This window comes from Arabidopsis lyrata, assembly GCF_000004255.2.
Source record: "Arabidopsis lyrata subsp. lyrata unplaced genomic scaffold ARALYscaffold_7, whole genome shotgun sequence".
NCBI classification, from domain to species: Eukaryota; Viridiplantae; Streptophyta; class Magnoliopsida; order Brassicales; family Brassicaceae; genus Arabidopsis; species Arabidopsis lyrata.
In genome coordinates this window covers 21,353,120-21,372,026 of record NW_003302549.1, presented here as the reverse complement: position 1 = coordinate 21,372,026, position 18,907 = coordinate 21,353,120, and the positions used below count along the sequence as shown (strand labels likewise).

Genomic DNA, 18,907 nt, shown 5'->3' with positions numbered 1-18,907 from the left:
GGATGATATAGAGGGTTCTACGGCTACCTTTTAACCGACCTTGCTTATATTCTTAATTTTCGAAAGATAAAACATTTTTTTGTCATAATCTTTTATATTCTGTTTTCCTAATTACAAATTTGGCAAATCTAATTGGGCGAGAAACTGAGAATATATAGTTTGTGTCTAAAAAAATATGAACAACATGGATCTAAATTGCATAACTAGAACATAAGTTATGAAAGACTGAAACAAGTTGAGAAAAATAAATTTGTGTCCCTAGGGAGATTATGGTTATTGACAATCAAATCAGTCAAGGCAGATAATGATTTAACATCAAAACATTCAAAATTAAGCCAATAGTTTAACGTGTACATTCAGACAAAAACTTATCTAGAACATAAGAAAAAACAAACAAACACCAAAGAGCTTCATCTTCTTCTATCAGTCGTCTTCGTCGTCGTCGTCGTAAGAGAAGATAATCTTCGTACCACAGAATTCGCTCTTCTCGCTCAGCAACTTAGATGCCTTCTGTTTCTTCAGAAGGCTTTCTCGTTCGTGCCTGGAACATAAAAAAAAACCTTGTTATCTCTCCGTGTATACCAAAAACTTCACCCAATGTGCTATCGAAAGGCAAGTAGTTAAATCCCTTACCAAAGCTTCTCTGCAAGGTTGTACCTAATTAACAAAAAAATAAATAGCATTAATATTTTGTAGTGACATCAAAACTAGAGTAATATAAGTTATAGAAACAAATCTCCATATGGAGAATCAATTTACTTGGGTCGGAGAGGGTATGGAGCTAACTCAGCCACGTCAAGAAAAATCTTTTGACTGCGCAAATTTTCACCATTCTTCTTTTGCAGCGCCTACGGTATAAAAGATTTAATCAGTAATCGTACTTTCTATTAACTACTTGTATATTTTTCATCATAACTATACACTACTTTCGAAATGACTACTTCAACACTTTTTATCATTACTATAAACTACTCTCACCTTCTTTGCTTCATTAGCAGAGGCAAACTCGACAAAGCCACAACCCACATGCTCACCCCTGTGGTTTACAATAAGTCGAACGCGGAAAACTTCTCCAACATCTTTGAAGAATTTGATGCTGTAAAAATGGATGAAAAATATCATTCATGAAAAACTTGCTCAAAGAACGAAAGAGGAAATTAAAGGTGCTACTTACATATGTGATATTTTAGTTTTGTGAGAGAGATTGGCAATAAAGAGCGTCTTTTTTTGTACGGCAACTTCCTGAATTCAACAGCCAAGTGTATTAGCGCGACTCTAAGGAGAAAAGGACTTAAACTGCCTAACAACAAAAAGTAGCCTCATCTGAAAGATTCATCCCCAAAATAAGTCATCTTTCGAATTTATGGCAACATTTCTGTTATTAACCGCTAAGCGTTTCCTCTGAGCCTGAGGTAGTTTGAAGATAATAGGAAGAGGTACCTCAACAAAAACGGGAGGTTCATCAAGTCCTTCCACTGCCTCATTTTCTTCTATCAGAAGGCTTTCTCGTCGAAGGTAGTCTTCGTACCTGGCATATCAAATATTCCTTGTGATCTCTCCATGTATACCAAATACTTCAGCCAATGTGCTTTTGATAATAAACTCAAGATGCAAATAGTTAAATCACTTACCAAACCTTGTGATCTATGCAATACCTAATTAACAAAAATAATAGTGTTAGTCTTCTATATTGGCATCAAAACTCTAGGAATAAGTTACAACCAGAGTCACATAAACAAATCTTCATAACATGGAAAATCAATTTACTTGGGTGGAGGGTATGGAGCAATCTTAGCCACTTCAAGAAAAATCTTGCAATCGTTCAAATTTTCACCGTTTTTCTTTTCATACGCCTACAGTATAAAAGATTTAATCAGCAATCACTTTCAAATGACTACTTAAATATTAATCATCACTACTGTAAACTACTCTCACCTTCTTGGCTTCGTTAGCAGAACCGAACTCTACAAAGCCACAGCCCAAATGCTTGCCATTGTGGTTTAGAATAAGTCGAACATGAACAACTTCTCCAACATCATTGAAGAAATTTATGCTGTAAAAATGGAGAAGAAAATGTTAGTGTCATGAAAAACTTGCTCCAAGAATGAAAGAGGAAATTAATGTGCTACTTACATATGCGATATTTCAGTTTTACGAGAGAGATGGGCAACAAAGAGCGTCTTTGTACTTACGCCAACTGCCTGAATTTAAAGCAAAGTGTGTGAGCACGACTCTTAGGAGAAAAGGACTTAAATTGCATAACAGCAAAAAGTAGCCACATCTAAAGACTCATCCCCAAGTCACATTTTTCGTCTTTGTAGCGACAGTTCTGTTATTAAACGCTAAACGTTTCATCTGAGCCTCACATATTTTGAAGGTAATAAGAACATGTACCTCAACAAAATCAGGAGGTGTCTGCTCTTCTTCTATCGGAAGGCTTTCTCGTCGAAGGTAGTCTTCGTAACTGAAATATCAAAAACCTTAGTGATCTCTCTATGTATACCAAAAACTTCACCCAATGTGCTCCTGATAAGGCAAATAGTTAAATCCCTTACCAAAACTTCTCTGCAAGGTTGTACCTAATTAACAAAAAATAATAGCGTTAACAAGTTACAATCAGTGTTACAGAAAAAAATCTCCAAAACATGGAAAGTCAATATACTTGGGTCGTGGAGGGTATGGAGCTGTCTTAGCCACATCAAGAAAAATCTTATGATTGTGCAAATATTCACCATTCTTGTTTTCCAGTGCCTACAACATAATAGATTTAATAAGCTATCGGACTTTCAAATACCTACACACTACTTTTCAATTACTTAATACAGTTTTCATCATTACTACAAAACTACTCTTACCTTTTTTGTTAAGTTAGCAGAAGCAAACTCAACAAAGCCATAGCCCACATGCTTACCCTCATGGTTTACAATAAGTCGAACACTAACAACTTCTCCAACATAATTGAAGAAATCGAAGCTGTAAAAGTGGAGGGTAAAATATCAGTCATGAAAATACTTGCTCCGAGAAAGAATGTGGAGAGAGATTGGAAACAAAGAGTACTTACATATCTGATATTTTAGTTTGGGGAGAGAGATTGGAAACAAAGAGTACTTTCTGAAATTTAACAACCAAGTGTGTTAGCACGATTGTAAGGAGGAAAGGATTTAAATTGCATATCAACAAAAAGTAGCCTCATCTGAAGATTCAACCCCAAAATAAGTCATGTTTCGACTTTGTGGCAACAGTTCTGTTATCAGCGTTTCTTTCGAGCCTGACATATATTGAAGATAATAATAAGAACAGGTACCTCATCAAATTCGGGAGGTGTCTCATCTTCTTCTATCGGAAGGCAATCTCCTCTACGGTAGTCTTTGTACCTGGAATATCAAAAAAGCCTTTGTTATCTCTCCATGTATACCAAAAACTTCACCTAATGTGCTCTTGATAAGACACTCAAAAGGCAAATAGTAAAATTCCTTACCAAACCTTGTGATCTATGCAGTACCTAATTAACAGAAAATAATAGCGTTAGTCTTCTGTAATGGAAATCAAAACTCTAGCAATAAGTTAAAACCAGTGTTACATAAAAAAATCTCCATAACATAAATCAATTTACTTGGGTGGAAGGTATGTAGCTTTCTTATTAGCCACATCAAGAAAAATCTTATTATCGAGCAAATATTCACCGTTCTTCTTTCGCAGCGCCTACAGTATAAAAGATTTTCATCATAAGTATAGATTACTTTTCAAATGACTTTTCATCATTACAATAAACTACTCTCACCTTCTTTGCTTCTTTAGAAGAAGCAAACTCAACAAAGCCACAGCCCACAAGCTTACCCTTGAGGTTTACAATAAGTCGAACACGAACAACTCTTCCAACCTTTTTGAAGAAATCGATGCTGCAAAAGTAGAGGATAAAAATATCAGTCATGAAAAAATTGCTCCGGGAACAAAAGAAGAAGTTAAAAGGTGCTACTTACATATTTGGTATTTTAGTTTCGTAATTGAGATTGGCAACAAAGAGCGTCTTTTTTCTCACGGCAGCTTCCTGAATTTAACAGCCAAGTCTTAAATTGCATAACAACAGAAAAAAGTAGCTTAATTGAACATAAAACTTGTACACAACAAACAGTACAATATTTAAGTGTTAAAAAATTAAACCTTGACTGAAATTAAATTGGCCTGATCAGAGTTTGTCTCCAACAAGTCGTTCTGCTGGAGACTATCAGCAAGTCCTTTGGTTGTCTCCTGTTACAACAGTAGCCGCCATTAGAAAAGGCAGTGTAAAGAAAATTGATCTCAAAGAAGAAGAGGAATCCGCAGAATCTTAGGTTACCTTGGATATTTTCTTATGTTTCTTGAGAAAGGGTTGCTTGGTCTCCAAATCATATTCCGGCTTTCGCTTACCTAAAAGAAGAGTAGCAAAAACTTCTTGAGCCAAAAAAGTTGGTATAAAACATTAGATACGAAAGCTCAGAGCCACCAAAAACAAACCCTTAAATTTAGCTTTTGCCATCGTGGAGAAGATGAAAACAGGGGTTAATGTAAATTTCCGGGAAGAGTCCGTTGGGAGCAAGCAACAAGATATAACATAAAATAACCCTAAGCGAGAGCTACGTTTATTTATAGAAGAAAACAATAAGGAAATTATCTTTATTTGTTTGGGCTGGGCTTTCATAATTTCATTGCTACCTGCTAAAGAGGCCAATCATGCTTCTTCTTCTTCTTTCTTCTCCGATTAAAACCAAGAGACCATGTCCAATCTCCACCTGTGGATATCTCCCAAGGTCAAAATTAGGGGCAATCTCCACCTGTGGATATCTCCCAAGGTCAAAATTAGGGGCAATCTCCACCTGTGGATATCTCCCAATTTTAATTCGGAAAAAGTAGAGATTTAAAATCGAAAGATATCAAAATTAGTTAATCTAATGGCATTTCCGTGTCCCGAATTAGAGAAATCGCACTGAAATTAGGAAAAAGGCAAACCTTCAGAGTAAGAGCTTCCTCGGTGATGAAACTTTCTCCATTCCAAAACCACCACTGATTCGAAGATGCGATCACCGGAAAACAACCCAAAAGCAAACACCGTCTCCATCTATCGCTAGGAGAATTCGAGGAAGAGGAAAGGTAATTACGGCTCTCATCGCTCTCATCTGAGAAGCAAAGCAAGAGAATACATTTTTCTGCTTAAAAGAGTGAATACATTAACCGAACTATACCGACCCAAATTGAAATATCGAAATTGATATAAACCGAACTCTACCAGATCCAATTATTTATTTATAAATGCATATGCCTATCTTGTCATTTGTCGATAACTAATTCGTTGATTATTATTGTTCATTTAGTCATTTGCAGTAATACAAAACCCACTATGACGAGTTGACCACATGATGACTGCATGTTATGATATTAAACTTCTGTACTAGTATTTTTAGACACTTTTGTGACGGGTGGGTAAAAATGTTTTCGGATATATCGGATACCGATCAGTTTTTAAAATTTCTTCACAAAAAATTTGTTGGGTCGGGTTATATTTAACCCAACTCATATACCGGATATTTCATATTTAATAATTTAGATATTTAGAAGATTTGATTAAAATTTATAATTATGATTCTCCTATCATCTTTGTTTGATTTGTTTTTAACTGTTTTGAATCATCATATCTATATATACATTTTTGGATGACTTTTAGCAAATAAATCCTGGAGTTGGAATGTATTTACGGATTAATGCCATTGGCATTAATTATTTAAATTTGAAAAATATTAATTAAAGATATTACCAACACGATTTCGAGAATCATAAATTCATATCTTCCTTAATTTTCTGAGTCATTAATGTGATAATCTTTAGGAAATATTTCTCTGTAAAAAAAAAATCCACATTAATGAAGGCATTAAAATCGACACTAACAATTAAATTATTTAGATATTCAATTATTTTAAGATTCTTATATCTTATTTGATATTTTTTTTTAATATCTCACTCTTTAATTACTGCGTTTAGAATTTATTGGTTGTTACCTATTTTTTGGTGAAATTTATTGGTTGTTACTTAATAAGTAATTATGGTGCGTTTATTTTAGTTAATATCTAATTTAAAGGATTTGTTTTCTTTTATTATTAATAAACGAATGACATGTATAGAAATAAAAGATTTTTCTTGCGACTCCATAATAAAAATATTAAACTCTTATTTTCTACATTTCTTACACATAATATCCTCTTATTCAATAACAAAAAATATATATTGCATATTTTTAAAAATATTTATAATATTTAAATTATATAAAAAGTTTGTAATATTAATATTATTTCAACTCTATACAAATTTAATATATATGTATATATATCTTATGGGAACCATTTAAAAGAAATTTTTAAATTGACTTGAATTATATAGCTTTTAAATAAAAGTATTATTAAAAATAAAAATAACTAAATGATGTTTAATTTCACGGGACGGGTAATATGATGGGATGGGTTTGGGTTGATATTTATAAAAGATAGTATATCACGGGTGAAATCCTAAAATTAACAAGAGAAATTGTTAAAAATGCCCCTTTTTCAATACCCCTTTTCAAAAATGCCCCCTTTGAGAGTCCATTTTTAAGTTTGCCCTCTTTTAATTTTTAATGACCATTTTACCCTTATTTGAAACAAAATTAGGTCCAGGTTTTTTACAAGTGTTTTGGCGGGAAAAATTGAGGGATCACTTTTCCCGCCAAAAAATATTTTGTATTTTGTGGATCTAATTTTGTTATATTTGTGATATCTTTTATTAAAAGAAGGGTAATTTAGTCATTTTGTACATAAAAAGGGGTATTTTTAAAAATGGACAGCCAAAGGGGGCATTTTTGAAAAGGGGTATTGAAAAAGGGGCATTTTTGTGAGTCTCCCAATTAACAATCAAAATAATCTATCAAACAAATTACATTTTGATTTTTTTAAGAAAATATAGCCCCGCGGTGTACCGCGGGTTAAAATCTAGTAATACATAAAGTAAAAAAAAAATCAATTTTTTTTCTTCATATACTCTGATTCGAAATTTTAAAAACGGACATATATTATCCAATTGACGAAAATGTGTGTTCAACGTTCTACATTGATTAAAATATTTAGACAATGATTCAGAATCATATCATAAATAAGAACATTAATAAAATAAATGAGTTTTTTTTGCCGGACGGGTTTGGCAGGACGAGTTTTTGAATCAACAATAATAAAAAGACTAAAATATCATTAATCCGCTGCTTCAATACGGATTAAATCTTTTTTTTATAATACCACAAATATTAGACATACTAAATTAGTCTCATTTAGAAAAGATTGTATAAAACCAAAATTTGTCCCGTGGTATAATGTCCCGTGGTCTTAGAGGATGATATGATTTGTAAACTTTTATATATAATAAATAATCATTAAATATAAAATAAAAACAAATTACGGAACATATTAAGAAATTACGGAATAGGTTATATTTCGGAAATGATTTATATGGCGGACGAATTTGAATCAATATTTATATACCGCTTAATACGGGTTAAATCCTCTATTTATTAATAATTGTCTCGTGGACTCGTGGTATACCGTTACTTAATAACAATTATAAACTATAATATAAATAAATATATTATAAGAAAATATAATTTACAAAATATTTTTATACTAACTTTAAAATTAAATCATTCCGCGGTGTACCGCGGATTAAAATCTAGTTATGATTACAAAATTTAAAGATATTTACTTTTTTTTTCGTTTCTTTTTTATCATATGCTTTGCACTTTGCAGTTTTGGGGTTTTCTCACAATTTAAATTTTATTTACAACAAAAAAAATATATATTTTACTTAGAACACCATATAAATTAGAATCATATAACATTACAGTTTTGGATAAAGATTGAAAATAATCATGTCACAAAAACTAGATAAAATTTCATTAAACTATGATTCTTTCATTGGTTATTTATTTATAACTAAAAATATTTTCAACCGTTCATATTTCTACACTTGGCTATAGTTTATTCAGGAAAATAGAGAATATATGTACCAAAGAGGACAATTTTACAATTTAAAAATTCATCGTGATCCAGAATCATTAGGAATCTAAGTGGGGTCAAATGAAATATAGCCCACCGTTTATAAAAAATTTCTCTTCAGAAAATTATAATTAAAATTTAAATTATACAGATATTTCCAAGCAGCCATTATTACTAAAATAAATCATATTTAATCCAATTAAAAAATATTCTCTTGCGTTTCTTCAATCATAAAAACCAAAACTTTCTCTTTCGTTTTGCTTTCTTCTAAGCATCTATCTGCAGGAGTGAATCACAAAAGCGAATTTGGAGGATTCTTTCTGAGGTAAATAAAGCTTTCTCCTTTTGATTAACCCACACGAGAAAAAGCTCGTTTCTTTTGTAGGAATTCTAAAAGCTAGTCTCTTCTTGTTCGATTCAATCAGATTAGAAAAGTTTCTGGATTTGAGCTGGAATGATCTAGGGTTAACTTGGATTACTATTTTTAGGGATTTTTCAGTGATAAAATGGCGTCGAAACGGATCTTGAAGGAGCTGAAGGATCTCCAGAAAGACCCTCCAACCTCCTGCAGTGCAGGTTTCTTCAAAAATCTCAAGTCTTTCTTTTTGTTGTTGGATCCATTACTTTATCTCTGATTATCTATTGTTTATGCTCATAAATCTGGTAACTAGAGCTTATGCCTTTTATTTAGTGTTATATAGATCACAAATGGGAAGTTAGTGTTCTCTAATTATGAGCCTGATTAGAGTTCGAAGAGTTGAGAAATGTAAAATCCTTCTTTGGTTTGTGGTGTTTTTGCTTATGTGTTGGATTTTGCTAATCTATGATTTTATATCGAATCTCGGTTTATCAGTTGAGTCAGAGACTGAAGAAATTGAGTTGCATTAATATCATAGGTCCAGTTGCTGAAGACATGTTTCATTGGCAAGCTACAATAATGGGTCCTGCAGAGAGTCCGTATTCAGGCGGTGTGTTTCTCGTTACTATTCACTTCCCTCCGGACTATCCTTTCAAACCACCAAAGGTATTTAATATTGGAACAACTCTTACAATACCACGAACTTTAGGTTTAGTAAGAGTTCCTTAAAATTCTTGGACCTAAAACTTGTATTTGCCCCCAAAAGAAATCAATTTCTTTCCTTAATCTTGACACTTTTTATTGGTTGTGTTGTTTTTATTGTAGGTTGCATTTAGGACGAAGGTGTTTCACCCTAATATCAACAGCAATGGAAGCATTTGCCTTGACATTTTGAAAGAACAATGGAGCCCTGCTCTCACCATTTCCAAGGTGACTCTCATTTTTCAGAAATATCGGTTCTCCAATGTTCGCTTATGTTCCAAAAGTATAGCAAGATCATCTACATTTTCAGTTAGGATTTTGCTCAATGCTTTCAATTCACAAGCTTTGGTTATTAAATGTTTGTTTCATGTTCCATAAATGTAGTAAGATCATCATCGTCTATAACTTTTAGCTGCTTTAATGGAAATGATTATGCAATTGGTAGGTGTTGCTCTCGATATGTTCGCTGTTAACAGATCCAAATCCAGATGACCCTTTGGTGCCAGAGATTGCACACATGTACAAAACCGACAGAGCCAAATACGAGGCTACTGCAAGAAACTGGACTCAGAAGTATGCCATGGGCTAAACAAAGATTCGTATGCTTCAGCACCTGTTTATGCTCTTATATCTGTTTGTTTCTTCTTCCTGTTTTAATTTTAATAAAAATGTCTAAAATATCTACTTTTTTCATCTATACGATATGTTTATGGGTTTTATTATCATCATCTTTATCTGAAATTTGAAGTATATTTACTAGTGAGTAATGAGAAACATTGTGTTATATCATTCATTTCATTTCTCTGTTATATCATTCATTTCATTTTTACATTTGGATTCACAACAAGTGTGGCGATTTCTCTGTTAAATCGGCCTATTGGTTGGCTGATCAGTCCAAATCTGCTGAGTTAAGGTTTGAAGCTTGTGTTCAGCTTTCCACTTTGGAATTAAAAAAGCTTGTGTGGAAAACTCAGACTGATCCAAAGATCAAGATCTTCCTTTGGAAAATTCCGAGTGGTGTGCTCCCTGTTGCTGAAAATCTCAATGCTAGAGGTATGCATGTCGATGTCACTTGCCAGGTCTGTGGGGAGTTGGGAGAGTCTACTAACCACATTTTATTCTTGTGCCCTCTTGCTCGTCAGATTTGGGCTCTCTCTGACTTCCTTGCTCCTTTGCAAGGTTTTCTTAATGGTTCCATTTTCTCCAATGTGTTCCATCTCCTGGAAAATAAGGATAATAAGGACTGGTCTGCAAACCTCAAAAAAAGTTTCCCTTGGATTTTGTGGAGAATCTGGACCAATAGAAATTCTCTAAATTTTGAAGGTCGCATTTTCTCTGCTTTAGAGGCTGTTGCAAAAATCAGAGAAGATGTTTTGGAATGGTTTGAAGCTCAGTTAGTGGAAAAAGAAGAGGAAGATGCTAGTGCTGGTTTGTCGTCTTCTGGTCAGCTTTGTGCCAATGTGTCTACAAAGACTTGGGCTAAACCGCCATGTGGTTGGCTTAAGTGTAATGTGGGTGCTATCTGGTCTAGGAGAAATCGGTGTGCTGGAGGAGCATGGGTTCTTAGAGATGACAAGGGTATGGTTCTGGTCCATAGCCGCAGATCCTTTGCAAATATTTCTTGTAAAAGTGACGCGATGCTGAGGTGCGTTCTCTGGGCTATGGAGAGTATGACGAGTCATGGAGTGGAAAAAATCATTTTCTCTTTTCAGGACAAGTCGCTGGTTGATGCTGTGAACAGACCAAAGGCTTGGCCAAATTTTAAAGCTCAATCGTTGGCTCTGAAAATGTCTCTTCGTTATTTTGTGGATTGGAAAGTTGAGGTTGAAGTTGCTGCAGCAAACAGAGGAGCAAACCTTATCGCTCAAAGTGTCACTGAAGACTCAAGAAGCCAATCCTATGTTGCTTCTGGACATCCATTCTGGCTTTCTCGTGTTTTTAGTGATGAGGAAGGTTTGTCCTCTGTTTGATTGTTAGTTGGTGTTTTGGTTTGATGCTTTAGGTTGGAGATCATTTTTTGTATGAATGAGTTTGATGGTCCTTGTTGGTACCTGGTGCTTTAGCCTTGCTTTGGTGCTCATTCTTTTGTTTAGGCCTCTCTTTATCAATATTGGGAGTTGGTGCTACTGTTGGTAGTGTACTCAGTGTCTCAGTCCTGTGTGTGACTGTCTCTTTGTAACCTTTATCGTTCCCTTTGTGGAAATCAATATATTCCCAGATCAAAAAAAAAAAAAATATCATTCATTTCATTTTTTTCTTTGTCAGGAATATTTCAATATACTAAAAGAGCATATTAAATAAACATTTTTCTTCTTTTGTCTAATATTTTTTTTAACCCTAAGAGCACGTCCATCAATGCATGAGACACTCATAATAAAAAAAATAAAAAATAAATAAAAAATAATATTTTAATCAAAAAAGCTGAGACACTTTGAGACAAGTATATCATTTGAGACACTTTGAAACACTCTCTCTCATACATATGTCACTCTTATATTGGTTTAACAATTCTTTTTTAAAATTCAATTACTCTAAGATTTATAATATCAATTAAATAGTTTATAAGTTACTATTTTTTATTTTTTATTTTTCTACAATTCATAAAATAAAATTATCTATATATCAAGTTCTATTATACAAAAGTTTAAACTATTTATTAATATAATTTTTAATTGATATTAGTTAAGTTTAAATTAATATTTTTAGTTAATAAAATACTATAATATTAGAAAATAAATCTGAGATGAATAATCTGATATTTTTTCAACATTTTGATATTTAGATAAATAATGTGTTATCTTTTGTCGTTATTTACAAAATGTCCAATATAATTAAAATCGATATGGCAAAAGTTTGGCGCATCATCAAGTGAAGAGTAAAACATATATTATCTATTTTGGTTTTGTATGTTTTTATTTGCATTTTAATTTATGTTATCATGGTTTTATATGTAATTTTGTGTTTAATTTATATATCTTTATTATGGTTTTATATGTTTTTTAAAATTCAATTTATGTTTATTTGTGTTTTTAAAAATAATAGTCTCTTTAATATATCTTATTATATAAAGTATGGTTTTCAAAGTTAATAACTCATATGATCGTGACACGTGGCAAATCTATTGATCTTAGATTTTGACACGTGTAAAACAAAAATTTCCTTTTTAAAATAAAAAAAGAAGATAATTGAAAGTAATTACAAATTTAAATAATTTTAAAAATGTAAAAGATAATTATAAGAATAATTGTAAATAATTCATATTTCTATAAACAAATTTAAAAAATGTCAAAAGATAATATTAAGGAAATTATACGTTTTTTATGTTTCAATTAAACAAGAAAAAAATCAGGCAATTTAATTTTTATTGATTGATCATAAAGTTATTGCAATCGAGTATATAGGAACCGAACCCGCAACGTTAGCTTGGAAGGCTAAAGAATTTAGTCGATTTATCATCTTTATATTTTTTACGTGTCTAATTAAACACCACTTTGGTTTTATTCACCAACTTTATGATGAATATTTTTAATTTTTGTTCTTCGTATAAGTATACCATGAATTATTGTTATGTGATATATCTTTCATTCGAAATAATTTTGAATTAATAATTTTAGTGGTTAAAGAAACAAGGCAACAGTGAAAAAGTAAATATTGTTTTTACTTTTGAAAGAAAATTTGTACTTACAACGTTGTTAATTAAATTTTTGTTAAATTTGATTTTAATTTTTTAAAAAAATAAACCCGTCCATCGGACGGGTCTTTATCTAGTTATTTATAATTAATAGTACTATTAATTAATGTTTTTAAAATTATTAATAATCATTATATTATTTACTTCTATAAAAATATAATTATTTTGTTTGAATGACTATATTTAAGATATAATTTGATATGTTTAAAAATATTATTGAAAAATTAAATTTAATATAAAAATATAAATATTATATTGATGAGGCACCCATAGAGATATCTCACCAATGGATGTAAAATTTTAGTATGAGTTTCTCTAAATAAATTAAGGGAGACTCACAAAAGTACCCCTTTTTCAATACCCCTTTTCAAAAATGCCCTTTTTCAATACTCCTTTTCAAAAATGCCCTCTTTGGCTGTCCATTTTTAAAAATACCCCTTTTTATGTACAAAATGACTAAATTACCCTTCTTTTAATAAAAGATTATTTGGAAGAAGGAAAGTCGGTATTAGATATGTATTTGGAGGATCCAAAGCTAGAGATGAGAAGCCATCCTAATCTGAATATTTTGCAGTATTGGAAAGACAATAGTCATCGTTTCGGCGCATTAACGTATATGGCAATGGACATTCTTAGTATACCCATAACCACTGTAGCTTCTGAATCTTCTTTTAGTATTGGATCTCATTTGATCAACAAATACCGGAGTCGACTTCTTCCCAGTAACGTCCAAGCGTTACTATGTACACGATCTTGGATACATGGTTACAAGGTTGATGATGAAGGTAAAAAATACTATTATGTATCAATCAATTTGCTTTACTTGGGTTAGTTTATACTACTAATATCTTCCCTTATGAATTGTAGATAGCAATGGCGAGATAGTTACTATTCGGTCGGATCCAATTTCTGTGGAAGAACAATCTGGTCTTTCTATCTAAATAGGTGTGCTCTTTCTTTCTAAATTAGTAAGTTATTTTGGACATTTGAGAATCATAGGTTACATTATGATTTAACAGTTTCTTCTTGCTTACATTATGAATCATAGGTTTAGTGAGTGGATGCTTTTTCAGATTCTGGTCATGTTCATATGTTCAATCAAACTCTACTTTTAAGCAATTTATAGTGTTGAACTTAATGAAAGGTGAAGACTTAATTTCTAGTTTTGAGAAGTTTCACTTTACTATAGTGTGTTCTGTGTGGTTTTACCCGTTTTATATAAAAACAAAGATTGAATCACATGTTTTCGATCTTCTTTACTCAGATCACTATGCTCCTCAGCTTGCAGAAGTAATTTACGACAGGAACAAGAAGACAAAAGACTCTCGCATTAATCTCAAGGTTTCATGGCACGTGCGCACTATGTAGTAGTAGTTAGGTTACTTGAAGCAACGTTTCTTGAGATATAAGTAAATGTGTCAATGACTCTCTTTCGTTTTATGCTTTATGTTCTTCGGTTTACAACATTAAATATTGTCTATCCACATTCTTCCGAGTCTCTTTCTTATTTTTATGATAATGATGATGATGATGATGATGATGATGATGATGATGATGATGATGATGATGATGATGATGATGATGATGATGATGATGATGATGATGATGATGATGAGATGATGATGATGATGATAATGATAATGAAATGATGATGGTATGATGATGGTGATGATTATAGTATCATAGTTAGTAATTATTAATTATGATAATTATTTAGATTATAGAAAAATTATCAAATGGATAAACTCATTTAATCCATGAATCCAACAATTCAAATGAGTTATGGTTTCATCCAAACCATTTACTAAATGAATTGGATTGACTCATTATCCATTAGACACTAAATTCATATGGATATGGATTAGATTGGTTTGGTTTAACCAACTTGACACCCCTACAAATATATAAGGAAATATAACAAAATTAGGTCCACAAAATACAAAATATTTTTTGGCGGGAAAAGTGATCCCGCAATTTTTCCCGCCAAAACACTTGTAAAAACTTGTAAAACCTTTAAAATACTTTGTAAAATTTTCCCGTAAAATTTTTTCCCGCCAAAAATTTTTTTTTGCGGGAAAAGTGATTCCACAATTTTTTTGGCGTTAAATTTTTGGCGGGATTAATTTACAAGGTATTTTAAAGGTTTTTTTAAAGGGTATTTATAAGGTTTTACAACGTATTTATAAGGTATTTATAAGATATTATAAGATTTTACAAGCTATTTTATAAGGTTTTACAAGTTCTAGGGTTTTACAAGTTTTTTATAAGGTTTTACAAGTTATAAATACCTTATAAAACTTTATAAGTACCTTGTAAAACCTTTTAAAATATATTGTAAAACCTTACAAAATACTTGTAAATACTCCGTAAAACCTTTAAAATACCTTGTAAATTTTTTCCGCCAAAAATTTTCCCGCCAAAAAAATTTCTCCAAGAAAATTGCGGAATCACTTTTCCCGCAGGAAAAATTTTTACGGGAAAATTTTACAAGGTATTTTAAAGGTTTTTACAAGTGTTTTGGCGGGAAAATTGCGGGATCACTTTTCCCGCCAAAAAATATTTTGTATTTTGTGGACCTAATTTTGTTTCAAATAAGGGTAAAATGGTCATTAAAAATTAAATGAGGGCAAACTTAAAAATAGACTCTCAAAGAGGACATTTTTGAAAAGAAGTATTGAAAAAGAGATATTTTTAACAATTTCTCCTAAATTAAACATAAAAATATTAATATTATATTGGTGAGACACTCTATAGATGTGTACCATTGGAGATGCTCTAAATTGCTTATGTAAAATGAAATCACTTTCTCGTTGACACACCGTCGTTACCTACGAGAAAAAAATAAAAGACCTTTTTACCAAAAGTGTTGTCTTTTGCCGACGAAATCACTGAAGCCAGCGGCGAAAGAACTGGTAAAACTACACAAACACTCTTCTGCAAGTGATCATTTTTCACAGTAGCTAAGTAAAAATTTGTAGTCTTTTAACCTCACTCACAGTTCATATATGTCGCATTTTGCAAACAAAAAAAAAAAAAAAAAAAACAGATCTTTAGGTTTTATTCATTTGGTGGGTTTATTGAATCACCTTCTCTACTAAAAAGCTTTCTCCTTTATTGTTGTCTTTCATGTCTTATTGTTGCTTATACTGTTACCTTCTGAAATTGAGCTTTAGGGTTTCTCATTTCACGAACATGGCTTTGTGTATTCCGATTGAAACCCATAATTTAGTTTGTTTCTATTTGAAGGTTTTGTGGTGTTCATGGATACAAGAAAGATTCCGTTGTTCTGTTTTTGGAATGGGTGTATTAAAGATGGTCCTGATGGTCCGTTCTATGAAGGGTCAAGTCCAAGAGGGATCAGAGTTGATAGCAAAATCGAACTATCCAGATTGTTGGATGATCTGCATCTACTTACTGGTTTTGAAAAGGGAAAGTTTCAGATTGATTTGATTGGTAGGTACCCTTCCATTGTTCAACAACAGATGGTCAAGTATGTGCGTTTGCCCATTGTGGATGATTGTAGTTTGGAGATGATGCTTGAGGTTCCAAGTTACCATCCATCTATCAGCAATCTGGAGTTTTATTTAGAGATCAAACCATTTTCTGATGAAGTTACTGTTCCTATTTCTCATCAGTCGCCATTGGAAAATAATGCGACCCGAAAGCGTTATCGGCAAGAGGATGCTAGTAGTGTCAATGCAGATGTAAATGTGAGTGTGAGAAACACTAAACTAAGAAGTCCGCCGGAGGATAACCATAATGGGTGGATTGAAGATGAAGAGAGTACGGATATCGGAAACTGTGGTGATAATGGGGTTGCACAGAAGGATTCGAAAATGAAAAATCCAACTCCAACGAAAGGCGTCAGCGATAGTGTCTCGAAGCAGTTGATTTTCTCTAGTCCATGGCTCGATGAAAGTGAATTACATGTTGGGATGATTTTTAGAGGTGAAGATGAGCTGGATAAAGCAGTGAACTTGTACTCTAATAGAAGGCAACGTGAATACAATGAATACAAAATTTTAAATAAATTTGTATGCAAGAGAAACTGCGGATGGGCTCTCAAGGCAACTAAAATGAATGGAAATGGCTTCAAGATAACAGAATACACAGGTCCACATACTTGTAAGCCAGCAGAGGTGGGCTCAGATTTCCTGGCAGGTGAGATCGAAGGTATAATAAAGGCTCAGCCCTCGGTCTCAATTGTAGAGCTGAACGCTTGGGTGAAAGAAGAATTTGGCTACACAGTCTCGCGTACTAATATGTGGCATGCTAAAAAGAAAGCGATAACTGGAATCTTGGGAGATTTGGACAAGAGTTTTAGCGTATTGCCCAAGTTCATGGCTGCCCTTAGCTCATCTAACAAGATGCTCTTGGAATGGCAATATGATCCTTTTCCTGATCCCAAAGATGCATCCTTTCGTTCAGTGTTTTGGGCGTTTCAGCAGTCAATTGAAGGATTTCCTCACTGCAGACCTGTCATCATAGTTGATACAGTTGACTTGAGCAGTAAATACCCTGGGAAACTGTTGGTTGCAGCGGGATTTGATGCTGAAAACAGGCTTTTCCCACTTGCGTTTGTGATTACTACCCAAGAAAGTTTGTCAGCTGATACTTGGCGTTGGTTCTTTTCATGCATCAGAAAGAAAGTAACTCGAAGGGAAGGCCTTTGTCTAATAACGAGTCCAAATCCTGGCGTAGTTGCAGTTGTTAAGGAACCTGAGTGTCAGTGGGCACAACACCGGTTCTGTCTTAGGCATATGTGCTTAAAATTTTATGATGTTTTCCATAACAATCTAATGACAGAGTTTGTTTACAAGGCTGGATCCACGAGGTACGTATCAACTTTTGTTTACTACTTGAAGAAAATCGAAAAGATGAACCCGAAGGCTCGAAAATGGTTAGACAAAATACCTCCACATCAATGGGCTCTGGCTTACGATGATGGCGGGCTGAGAGTCGGGATCCTGACAACAAATACAATATTTAGGACGTATGGTTTCCTAAACACAGCTCTTGATCTTCCAATCACAACCTGCATCTTGCTAATCTTTGATTACCTGGCAGAGGCTTTTAAAACTCTACGTGGTCTTTCTGAGGAATCACTGACTGGAAGAGATCTATACTCCAAATATATCATGAATTTTTTTGAAGAGTGTAAGGAAGCTTCTAGAACGCACGATGTATTGCCACTAGACCAGACAGGGGAGAAGTTTCAGGTCACGGAAGTGATGCAAGTTAGAAAAACAAGTTTTGTTGTTCATCTCAATGATCAGGTTTGCACTTGTGGAATATGGCAACTTTGCAAGCATCCATGTTCACACGTGTTAGCGGTTTGCAGGAGGCTGAACATTGATCATTTGCAGTATGTTGATGACTGTTATAGTACAGAAAGTTATCTTGCAGTTTACGCAGCTGATTTCAAACCGCTTCCGGGAGTCTCTGATTGGCCGGAAGCTTCTGAAGTTCCAAGATTGTTTCCTCCTGGAAGTCGTCCGATATCAACTCAGCCAAGCAAGGCTACCGGAGGCAAAAAGCGATCCAATACCGGTAAAAAGAAGGTAAGGTCTGAAATGTTGAATCGAACGGAACTAAATGTTGAAGATGGTTCGGGTTGTTAACTGATTTTACATCGATTTAGTTTGGTTTAGTTCAGTTTGAGTTTAAGGGAAACTATTTCTTGTTTTAATATGTACAAAGAAGCGGCTAGAGAAGTTGGTGGATGTTGAACCAACTAGTAACGATTTTTTGTTTGTAAGATATGCTAACCGGTTTAGTGTTGGTTTTTTGGGAGGTTGTATGAAAACCGGTTTGGTTTAAAATTCCTGTAATGTCTGGACATAGTAAGTTAACTTTTGTGTTGATGATGTTGTTATATTTGTATGCATAAGTATTTTGTTCGTTTTGTTTCAGTTTTCACGATATCTTTTTGTTTATGCCTAAACCGAGATAGGAAACCAATCTAGGCTGCCAGTACAATTCAATCGGTTATAAAGTACGAAGGTAACCGATTCTTTTAGACAGAGTAAAATAGAACTGTACAAAATGTTTGGGCATTAAGTGTAATAAAAAAAGTTTGGGCATTTTTTGATATTGGTTAGAAAATAGAGG

At 33.1% G+C, this 18,907-nt stretch overlaps 3 protein-coding genes and 1 long non-coding RNA gene across 6 annotated transcripts; 3 read left to right on the top strand and 1 right to left on the bottom strand.

Moving 5' to 3' along the window:
* Window positions 1–233: 233 nt before the first annotated feature.
* LOC9306695 (polyadenylate-binding protein 4) lies at window positions 234–4,645 on the bottom strand. Its single transcript, XM_021018791.1, has 23 exons — window positions 4,495–4,645; window positions 4,337–4,407; window positions 4,162–4,248; window positions 3,981–4,048; window positions 3,782–3,899; window positions 3,614–3,702; window positions 3,479–3,502; window positions 3,305–3,374; window positions 3,062–3,111; window positions 2,856–2,973; window positions 2,663–2,751; window positions 2,556–2,579; window positions 2,395–2,464; window positions 2,134–2,201; window positions 1,936–2,053; window positions 1,768–1,853; window positions 1,632–1,655; window positions 1,441–1,528; window positions 1,175–1,242; window positions 979–1,096; window positions 760–848; window positions 634–657; window positions 234–541 (listed from the first exon to the last, which is right to left on the bottom strand). The coding sequence occupies exons 1-23, from the start codon at window positions 4,514–4,516 to the stop codon at window positions 424–426; spliced, it is 1,701 nt and encodes a 566-aa protein (XP_020874450.1). The 5' UTR covers window positions 4,517–4,645; the 3' UTR covers window positions 234–423.
* Window positions 4,646–8,253: 3,608 nt separating this feature from the next.
* Window positions 8,254–9,872, top strand: LOC9304652 (ubiquitin-conjugating enzyme E2 8). Of its 2 annotated transcripts, XM_021019154.1 has the most exons (5): window positions 8,254–8,370; window positions 8,534–8,621; window positions 8,942–9,069; window positions 9,229–9,333; window positions 9,551–9,872. In XM_021019154.1, exons 2-5 carry the CDS (start codon window positions 8,552–8,554, stop codon window positions 9,692–9,694), a joined length of 447 nt encoding a protein of 148 aa, XP_020874813.1. In that variant the 5' UTR covers window positions 8,254–8,370; window positions 8,534–8,551; the 3' UTR covers window positions 9,695–9,872. The 2 variants fall into 2 exon arrangements, with proteins under 2 accessions (XP_020874813.1, XP_020874812.1); XM_021019153.1 differs by having other exon boundaries at window positions 8,256–8,370; window positions 9,229–9,872.
* Window positions 9,873–13,406: 3,534 nt separating this feature from the next.
* On the top strand, window positions 13,407–14,303 carry LOC110226691. The gene is made up of 4 exons (XR_002330628.1): window positions 13,407–13,581; window positions 13,664–13,741; window positions 13,845–13,940; window positions 14,061–14,303. It is a non-coding gene; the product is annotated as an uncharacterized LOC110226691 (long non-coding RNA).
* Window positions 14,304–15,608: 1,305 nt separating this feature from the next.
* On the top strand, window positions 15,609–18,689 carry LOC110226602. Of its 2 annotated transcripts, XM_021018627.1 has the most exons (3): window positions 15,609–15,708; window positions 16,043–18,072; window positions 18,163–18,689. In XM_021018627.1, exons 2-3 carry the CDS (start codon window positions 16,057–16,059, stop codon window positions 18,415–18,417), a joined length of 2,271 nt encoding a protein of 756 aa, XP_020874286.1. In that variant the 5' UTR covers window positions 15,609–15,708; window positions 16,043–16,056; the 3' UTR covers window positions 18,418–18,689. The 2 variants fall into 2 exon arrangements, with proteins under 2 accessions (XP_020874286.1, XP_020874285.1); XM_021018626.1 differs by having other exon boundaries at window positions 16,043–18,689.
* Window positions 18,690–18,907: the final 218 nt, after the last annotated feature.

What these genes read in the sequence shown, in the direction of transcription:
- LOC9304652 (XM_021019153.1), top strand. Translation starts at nt 8,552, where the DNA reads ATGGCGTCGAAACGGATCTTGAAGGAGCTGAAGGATCTCCAGAAAGAC. An exon ending in TCCAACCTCCTGCAGTGCAG is followed by an intron (nt 8,622 to 8,941) that starts GTTTCTTCAAAA and finishes TTAATATCATAG; the next exon opens with GTCCAGTTGCTGAAGACATG. An exon ending in ATCCTTTCAAACCACCAAAG is followed by an intron (nt 9,070 to 9,228) that starts GTATTTAATATT and finishes TTTTTATTGTAG; the next exon opens with GTTGCATTTAGGACGAAGGT.
- LOC110226602 (XM_021018626.1), top strand. Translation starts at nt 16,057, where the DNA reads ATGGATACAAGAAAGATTCCGTTGTTCTGTTTTTGGAATGGGTGTATT.
- LOC9306695 (XM_021018791.1), bottom strand. Translation starts at nt 4,516, where the DNA reads ATGGCAAAAGCTAAATTTAAGG. An exon ending in GAAACTAAAATACCAAATAT is followed by an intron (nt 3,900 to 3,980) that starts GTAAGTAGCACC and finishes CTACTTTTGCAG; the next exon opens with CATCGATTTCTTCAAAAAGG. An exon ending in AAAACTAAAATATCACATAT is followed by an intron (nt 1,097 to 1,174) that starts GTAAGTAGCACC and finishes CCATTTTTACAG; the next exon opens with CATCAAATTCTTCAAAGATG.